Source organism: Pezoporus flaviventris, unplaced genomic scaffold, assembly GCF_033815535.1.
Source record: "Pezoporus flaviventris isolate CSIRO_AGI_PZ_B2104156 unplaced genomic scaffold, CSIRO_AGI_Pfla_v1 ptg000029l, whole genome shotgun sequence".
Taxonomy (NCBI): Eukaryota; Metazoa; Chordata; class Aves; order Psittaciformes; family Psittacidae; genus Pezoporus; species Pezoporus flaviventris.
In genome coordinates this window covers 14,352,198-14,361,014 of record NW_026892577.1, presented here as the reverse complement: position 1 = coordinate 14,361,014, position 8,817 = coordinate 14,352,198, and the positions used below count along the sequence as shown (strand labels likewise).

Sequence of the window (8,817 nt, the reverse complement as noted above, 5' to 3'; positions counted from 1 at the left end):
ACTTTCTGTGCTACAGTTCTTCCCTTAAAAAGGAGCAGGCAGAAGGTTAACAACACACACTGTGAGGAGTGGTGTCTTTTATCTTGTTTCCTTCCCGTCCTTTGAAAAGTTTACTGCAAAACTGTTTTGCATTAACAGGAATCCAGTTTCAGATTGTTTCTGCAGCAGTAAGCGGGCGACCGAAGAGCAGACGGGGACGACACGGACAGGACTTGTTGAGACGAGTTCCGTGATGCGGGAAAGGCCGGCAGACGGCTACCACTTCGGTTCAACCTCCACTCCTGCAGCCCGGCCCCGGGCGAGGAGCTCCCGCCGCGGCAGCACGTCCCAGAGCACAACAGACCCACGGCCAACCGAGGTAAAGCCTATGACACCCCAAACCCCGCTCCGAACCGCCCGCACGCCGCTTCCGCGCTGCGCATGCCCGCTACGATCTGCCTCCCGTGCCCAGCCACCCAGGGCGCCTGCGCGGCGAGGCCGGCAGTGCTGCCGTGGAAAGTCGGCCCGGATCCCTCCGCCGCGGTGCACTGGCCCTAGCGCCCCGCCCAGCGGAGCGTGTGCAGGGCTGCTGCCGCGCAAGGTCCTGGCCTGGGAGCGGGGTGGCGGCGTCTGCTCGGCCGCCTCTGGCGGGCCTGGCATGGCGGGGCGGCGGTGCGCGGGCGGAGTGGCCGCCTTGTCTGAGTCGCCGGGCTGCGGCTCTGCGGCGGAACCGGCTCGGGAGCTTTTCGAGGCCTGCAGGAACGGGGACGTGGAGCGGGTTAAGCGGCTGGTACGGCCCGAGAATGTGAACAGCCGGGACACGGCGGGAAGGAAGTCCAGTCCGCTGCACTTCGCTGCAGGTACCAGCCCTAGGCGGCCGTTACCGCTTCTGTGGGGAAAAGGGGAACGCGGGGGCAGCCCCGCTGGGGCCAGGCGTGCTACCGGGTCGCGCACTTCCGTCTTCCTGTCGGCGTGGGGCCTGGCCCGCGGACGGGCCCAGGGTGCGCTGTTCCTCGCGCGCCCCGCCGTGGGGAGGCTTGGCCAGCCGCAGTGTACGGCCTGTGGGTGCCTGTAGGTGCGATGCCCGCCCGACAACCGCGTGGCTGGTTCGGTGTCACCCGCGCGGTAGTGGTTGCAGAGTGGTCGGGGTGGCGTCTTGTTTCTGCCCTTCTGTTTCATTATTTGTTTATTTAAATGAACCTTAGCTGGTGCTGGGGACATCTGGACTGGGATTTAGACTGTTCGTGTTGTGGCATGTGAGCTCTGACAGGTAACATATGCCCCAGGTGCTTTTTCCATTGATTTTAGCAGGCCTGCTAATCTTTAAAATTTCACCCTGGAAGAGTGCCTGCATTTGTATCTTTAACAAATGGACTTTGTTAATTCGGGCCTTAGATGCGCAAACAACTGACATCACAGAACAACTGCTTCTGCTGGCAGCAGGCCAGAGGATTGTATCCCACCTTTTCAGACAAAGACCTGACTGTGACTGTTGTTTTCATGTTTGTTTTGATTTGATTACACCATTAGATGTCAAACCCTAAGGCTGGTAGGCTGCAGAAGAGAGCGGCTTCTTTGAGCTAAACAGTATGAATAATAATAATGAACTTTGTTTCTTTACCGAGTGGTTTTAGAAAAGGGTTTCTACTTCAGGTGTCCTTTCCAGTAGATGCAACAGGTCTAAGTTCTTGAAAGCCTCTTTGGGACAGCTGCGTTCACAGATCTAAGAAACTTGGTCAACAAGAGGGCCCAGGAGACAAAATATCCTGTCATAGGGAAAAAAATCTGCAGCTATCTTTTTATATCCAGCAGTCCTGCACTAGTAAATGCTGGACTTCTAGACAAATGAGTACATTTTACAGCAGGCTATGTTTAAGGAGTTCCTCATGCAATATAGTGATCTAGTTTCTCTCTCTGGACAGGAGTTGATCTGTCTTGACTTTAAAGGGCTCTGGTCTATAGAGAGCCTTTTCTTTAAAAAGGGCACAGCAATAAGTTAATGTAGTTTTTAGACTTCCAGTGTTGTGTAACAGATTGGTGTGTTAGAAGCAATTGCCATGCTTGTGTCTGCTTCAGACTTGATACAAAGAAATTAATTGCTCTTCTCAGGTGACTGTACGTGATGTCAAAAGTTCCTGGTTCACATGTGGCATAAAATACTTGTGTAATTTCTCAATTTAATGCTTTTCCTGTGCCTCACATAAAACTTTGCTGTTGTCAGCCTACCTGCAATAGACTCAATGTGAAAAATGGACATTTGTAACTCTTGGATTTTGGTCTTATTGGTTTTGCTTTGTTTTGCTTTTCCCCCATTATTCATAGTTGGAATAATAGTAGCTTCTTTTGTCTTCTGGCTCTAAAGGAATTTCATTCCAGGAAGTAAAAGCAAAAGTGTGTTGTATTCTTGCTTTGTTTAGCCTAGGTGGCTAGTTGTTCTCAGAAGGTGCATTACAAAACTTCTCTGACTAGTTTCATTCAGCTTCAAGACTTGCTTTATGGAAGAGGCGGAGCTGAAGTATGCAGAGGTTTTTTTTTCTGTTGACGTTTTGGTCTTTTTTTAGTGGCATTGTGGGGTTTGAACTTGGGTTCCAGTTTTTAAGTCTTTTCCCAGATCTTGTGTAGCAATTTAAAGAAATAAAATTCCTCTTTTTCCATGTGTCATTCTGGGAAGATGGATTTTAAAATATATTAAAAATATACTTAAAAAGTATTGCAAGCTCTCACTGTATATGTGTCATTATTAGACGTAATACATACTGGCATCTTGGTAGAGGTTGCTCTTTGGATTTTGTAGTGCAGAACTGTGTGTGTAGGTAGGCTGTACTGAAACCTAAGTCCAGAGCCCACCACCCTTCACAACATAATAGGCACAGTCCTCTCTCACTATAAGCTGCATATACTTCCTGAAGTCAACCCTTTTCAATGCAGTGTATGTCAAACTGTAAAGTATCACAAGGGTTTAGGGACTTGGCAGGAACCAAAATGCTTTTCCCTCAAACTAAAATTCATTGAAAATATGAGTGCCTTAGGCAGGGGAGAAGAATTGGAGCTCAGTTGTTTCTGTTAGCTTTTCATCCTGTCAAAATTAAGTGAACATCAGTCATGACAACAGTGACTGTAATTTTTTTTTTATTATTATTCATATGCTGCTACAAGTTTCTACTGTGATTAATATTCAGGATCTGTTCTCCAAAAAGTTACAAACTTTAGCTGACAAGTGCAGGGAGCTACTCTGCTGTGGTAGAAGAATGTCAGCTGGAGGCCCTGAATAGCCTTTCTGCTTTGCAGCAAGAAATAAAGCATTCATGATGTTCAGTTATCCTGCACATTTGCGAGCTGTGATACCGTTTAGTTGGTCTTTTGGTAGAAACTCAAGAGCCAAACAAAATCCCACAAAACCTCCACCCCTTAAAAGTGACAGTGGTTGGTTTGGGGTTTTGGGGTGTGTTTTTTTTTTTGCAGCCAACTAATGGCAAAGAAGAATTTTTGCACTAGACAGTGGCTCACTTTCCTGTGTGAAAGGCTGTCCCCTTTCCACTCTCAGTGAAAACGATAGGAGGGACTATCATACAGAGTTTGGCCATCCCCTCTGTGCACATACACCCTTTAAAAAATAATGAGGAAATACTTCTCTTCCCATATATGGTGCCCTGTTAGGCAGATGCTTCCACAAGGAAGTAAGGAATCCCTGCTGCGCACTCAGTGCTGAAACGAAGTTACAAAGATTAGTGTGATGCAAATGATCCTGTCTCAACATTAAAGTAACTACAGGTAGTTTAGGGATGTTGCTGTGCTTAGGGTATTTTCCAAGTGGATGCAGGCTTTGAGCAGAGAGAAGCTATGTGTTGTTCATGAGCTGTACCTGTTTGAACCTATGTACTAAATAGAGGGCATTCAGATGAACTTTCCACAGCTGATTTTCAGTTACGGTGTTAATTCCTGCTAAGGTGGACATTTTACTTTCAAAAGCATGGCTATGCAGCAAAGCTTTGGGGACAGGAATGCCTTCTGTACAAGAATGAGTGGTTTATCTAGCAGAGATCTGGACAGAGAATTTGATCAGAGGCTTTTCTAATATGGCTAAAGCAATTCTGGAAAACATTTTTTGGTACTGAAAGAAGATACCAAGCAGTCTGTCATCAAGCAACAGCTTTGATGTGTTTGCAGGGCTCTGGCACTTGTAAAAAGTCACATCTAAGTAGATCTTTAAATAACATAGACAATTTTGAGTATACATTCAAAGTAGAAACAGATTTTTTTTTTTAATTTTTGAAAACAAAAGAAATCTGGGCACATTTATAAAAAAAATAACAATATTTAAATGTCTTAGTTATGAAGGCTAAATTTAAGAATGAGAAATACACTGCATGTAATTTACTGTCTAGGCAGTATGGCTGCATAGGTATATGTCGTATAGGCACTGATTACTTTTTTTTTTTTTTTGGCAGCAGAAGTATGCATGCATGTGCAGTGAATGTGGCTTACTGTGCCTGGGCAGATAAATTGTTTCTACACAGACCATATATCTGATCCAGTTTTCATCTGAAGTATGCTGAGCTCCTGTTTTTTGTTAGGATAGGTAAGGTACCTTCTGTTGGTTAAAAGATGGGTAACTGCAATCTTGAGACTCAAAAGCGAATTTGCTATAGTACGTGGTTCTGCTGTAGTCAAGGTACTAGCAGGCTATGATTTGTATTGTTGGAAATGTACTTTGAAAACTTGAAGCACGTTGCCAGTGTAGTCTTGTGACTGTTACTTGAAAACACCTTGGAGTTCATGCTGAGATTATTATAAAAATAATTTTATGTGAAAATTTTTAATCAGAAATCTGTGGAGAATGTGGTTTGTTTGCCAGGCTTTTGAGGGAAAAGAAGGAAAGACAGAATTTTAGAAAGGCTTTTCTGAATACCTTTCCTGGCCTTTTTACCTGTGGCATGTATGGCTTACATGCAAGATCTCTCAGAAGGCAGGATCCAGAAATTGCCTTGTAATGACAGTGTTTGTTTTTTGCAGGTCGAATAGTGAAGGTGAAAGTGCTTCTTGCTCCAGGATTTTGGTTGCTGACAGTTTGGAAATAGCTGAGTTTAGTGAAGAACATGCTATGAAAAAGTTCAGCTGGAACTTAACTGAAAACTTCAGTTGTAACTAAAATTCTGAGGCTTCTTTCATGCTTCTGTGTCTTTGTCACTGAAATACTGTGTAGCTACTGGAATAAACTATTTCTAGCTTGTGGTTGCAGGGATTTATAGCTAGCTTCTGACCTTCCATGAATGATTTGTAACAAAGTTTAAATTTGCTGCAATCTGAGTATCCCTGGTTTTGGCAACAGTGTGATGATTTCCTCTGAGTAAAAAGCTCAAGACTTGATTTTCCCCCAGTTCTTCCAGGTAGCAACTCAGATATTTGAAGCAAGGAATGTCAGCCAGGTCCAGCACGTGTGGGTTATTTCCCAGGAGGTACTTGGCACAAGTTGATACATACCCAAATATGGCTCTTACGTGCCCTAATAATCCCTAAGACCCAAAGTGACCTTCTTGAAACCTTTGAGGGATTTCTGTAGGCAGTGGCCTTTAGAATGTAACCAGATGGACCTAATTTTTGCAAGCAGAAGTCCAAGGTCACTCTGGCCTCTTATGAAGATGCTCAAGAAAATGTCGATACAGGTTGATGTCCTCATTTATCAGCTGTTATATGAATGCACAAGACACAGCTGAAATTAAACACTTAGAGCTGTAAAATTGTTACCTTGTGATATGTTTCTAGCTCCAAGTGTAAAAGTGGGAATATTTTTTTGCTGTCCCTTAACTTGAATGACATGCTTCAGTCATGATCAAATATTTATAATCATTTTAGGCATTGCTGAAAACAGGCATTATGAATATCTTTAAATTACAGTTGTGCATACTCTCATAATAAATTTCTTGAATAGAGCATGGTTTCAGATAAACTTTCTGTGTCCCTAAGGGTTTGCTTAAGTGATCATTTCTAAGATGGAAACTGTGTGCATTATGTTAATTATTCCTCAGAAAGCAAATGGCCATGCTTCTAGTTTGAACCTGGGAGCAGTGCTGCTTACTTGCTTTTTAAAAAATACTATCAATGTGTTTCTGTAAAATACTTTGCATGTTTTGGGATCTTTTTTAAAAAGCTTAGAATACGAATTGTACGTGCATTGACTTGTAACCATTCTTATCCTTACTGCTTCCAGGGCTCACCTATTGGTCCATCCAAAAACTGGCTGTAGGTTGGCAGAATATGATTCAAAACATTGTTTGGTTTAATGGCAATATAAAATAATTAAAGGAGGGTATTTTTGTCACTGTTGTGTTCTTTTTGTTATGTTTTCAAGAAGCTATTGACTCATTGGAGCCCTATGAAGATATTTATTTTTCCAGTAATCTTGAATATAGGTTTTTTTGTATTTATTTTAATCTAATTTTGGGTTGATTCGAAGACCTTTAGTGTGTATATGCACTTTTAATAAAGAATGCCAGTTGTGATTATTACTTGGAACAGTTACTGTTATTTAAGTTTGTTGTTTTAATCTGTGTATGTGGGACAGGGACTTCTCTTACACTTGATACCTTTCCTCCCTTTATCTCTTCCAGGTTTTGGTCGAAAGGATGTAGTTGAATATTTACTTCAGAGTGGTGCCAATGTCCACGCGCGAGATGATGGAGGCCTTATTCCTCTTCACAACGCTTGCTCTTTTGGTCATGCTGAAGTTGTCAATCTTCTCTTGCGGCATGGTGCAGATCCTAATGCTCGGGATAATTGGAATTACACTCCCCTTCATGAAGCTGCCATTAAGGGCAAGACAGATGTCTGCATTGGTAATTTTCTCCCACACTTCCTGTGACTGAATCATTTATTTTCGCTGTGAAAAGTCGACAACCTTTTAAGACCATTTTTACTCTATGAAGCTAGGACTGGTATAAAGATTAAAACTAAAAATCTATCATAAACTTAAACTCAAATGCCAGTTTTGCAAGAAACAAGTTGGAGCTGATGTGAAATAGCTACTCTTTTTTTGTGGTTGTCAGTCACAGTCAGCTGAGATTGCCTCCTGCCAGTCTGTGATTGTTCCATTTCTGCTTTGCTTTTTTCTCATAAAATGTGTCTAGGCATTTTTCACTAGTCACTTGTGAACAGTTTAACATCAAGGAATTCTGATGCTAAAAACTTGAGAGGGGAAATTAGGATTAATAACTGGATGTTTCTTTTGTTGCTTGTGGCTTAGAGTAATGATAACATCTTACAGGCTTTGTCTTGTAGAATTGTTTTCTCATGGAAAACTTTGGCATTTTTTAGTACTGCTGCAGCATGGTGCTGAACCAACCATCCGAAACACAGATGGAAGAACAGCTTTGGACTTAGCAGACCCGTCTGCAAAAGCAGTGCTGACTGGTAAGGGATAATCTTTAGATAACATTATGACTAATAACAGGCAAATGAATGTAATACAGTATTTTGGGTTTTGTCTTTCCGATATTACTTTAACTTCTCTCTTTTATAATTTTAAATAGAAATTCCCATATGGCCTTCATCGTCTCAGTCATGGGATGTGTTCTGAATACATAATTTATTGTGCTAATTCAGTAATGGATTGCCAGATTTTTAGCACTTATGTTCTCTAAAGTTTTGGAAGAGGAGGATAAGTAGTGAACTTCACATAGATATTTAACAACTAAAGAAACTCCCTTTTGTCTTCCAGGTGAATATAAGAAAGATGAACTCTTAGAAAGTGCCAGGTATGCACGTTTGGAAGATAACTGTAATTTAGTTATATTTTTAGAATTGCATGTACTGAATACATATGTTGGCTTTTGAGCTGGCATTCCATCGAGATGCTAAGCTTTGGCTGTTATCTGTGAACAGAGCTACGAAAATAGTTGCATAAATGCATTTTTTGTTTCCTTTTAATGCTGACAGCACATCAGCAAATGTATTAGTTTAAAACAGATCTAGCAAACGTAGCAAGGAAAAATGTAAAACATTAGAAGCTACTAAAAATTGAAATACAAATATTTTTGCCCATTTTGTATCTTGTTTTTCAGGAGTGGAAATGAGGAAAAGATGATGTCTCTTCTTACACCATTAAATGTTAACTGTCATGCAAGCGATGGCAGAAAGGTATTTTTATTTAAAACCTGATTTAAAATCAGTTCACTCTCATATGTTTCACAGTTACTATTTGACCAGATTTTAAGAATGGTAAACTTAGATTCTATCCATTTCCTTTAATATATGTGGGAAAATAAGATTGTACCTCTCTAGCAGTGTAGCTGATTTTTTTGTTTGTTTGTTTTTTAACCTTAAAAGGACTGTGTAGGTATTTCCATCTGGGAGCAGTAAACAAACACCTTTTCAATTGGAACTTATGCTTGACCTTTTCATGGATTCTTATTGCTATCACAGAGAGATACACACAGGTTCCTTATTTTGCCATGCAGCCTAGGCAAGTTGTTGCTGCTGTTTCAGGAACAAGCTGTTTATTGCTACAAGTATTGGTAAGGAACTACATGAAAAATGTTCAAAATCTGCATTCTAAAAAGTCCTGATAATCCCCTGGGTTCAGCCCCTGCCCTACTGAAGATTCAGATTATTGAGTATCAATTTTTGGCATCCTCATTGTTCTTACTAAGTATGTGTACTCATTCACTTAAGTTTTGTTTGAATTAGGTTTCCCTATTTAAGGCTTTGTGGTAAGATTTTGGGATCTCCAAAACACTTATGCATCTGTATTTTTCTCATCTACTCATGAGACTCATCTTCTAGGAGCCATACAAGCCCAGTTCAGTTGATGGGTTTGTAAATGAAGAGGATAAGATTTCTCTT

General features: G+C 41.4%; 1 protein-coding gene across 4 annotated transcripts in view; it reads left to right on the top strand.

Annotated features, from left to right (window-relative positions):
* The first annotated feature begins 548 nt into the window (after positions 1–548).
* TNKS2 (tankyrase 2) overlaps positions 549–8,817 on the top strand; it is a 29,843-nt gene continuing 21,574 nt past the window's right edge. For 3 of the 4 annotated variants that reach the window (XM_061459174.1, XM_061459173.1, XM_061459172.1), the window contains exons 1-5: positions 549–839; positions 6,588–6,812; positions 7,291–7,386; positions 7,694–7,730; positions 8,037–8,112. In XM_061459174.1, coding sequence (XP_061315158.1) covers positions 638–839; positions 6,588–6,812; positions 7,291–7,386; positions 7,694–7,730; positions 8,037–8,112 — 636 coding nt within the window. In that variant the 5' untranslated portion in view covers positions 549–637. Of the gene's footprint in view, positions 840–6,587; positions 6,813–7,290; positions 7,387–7,693; positions 7,731–8,036; positions 8,113–8,373; positions 8,490–8,817 lie in introns of those variants that run through there. The other variant, XM_061459175.1, reaches the window with a different exon arrangement.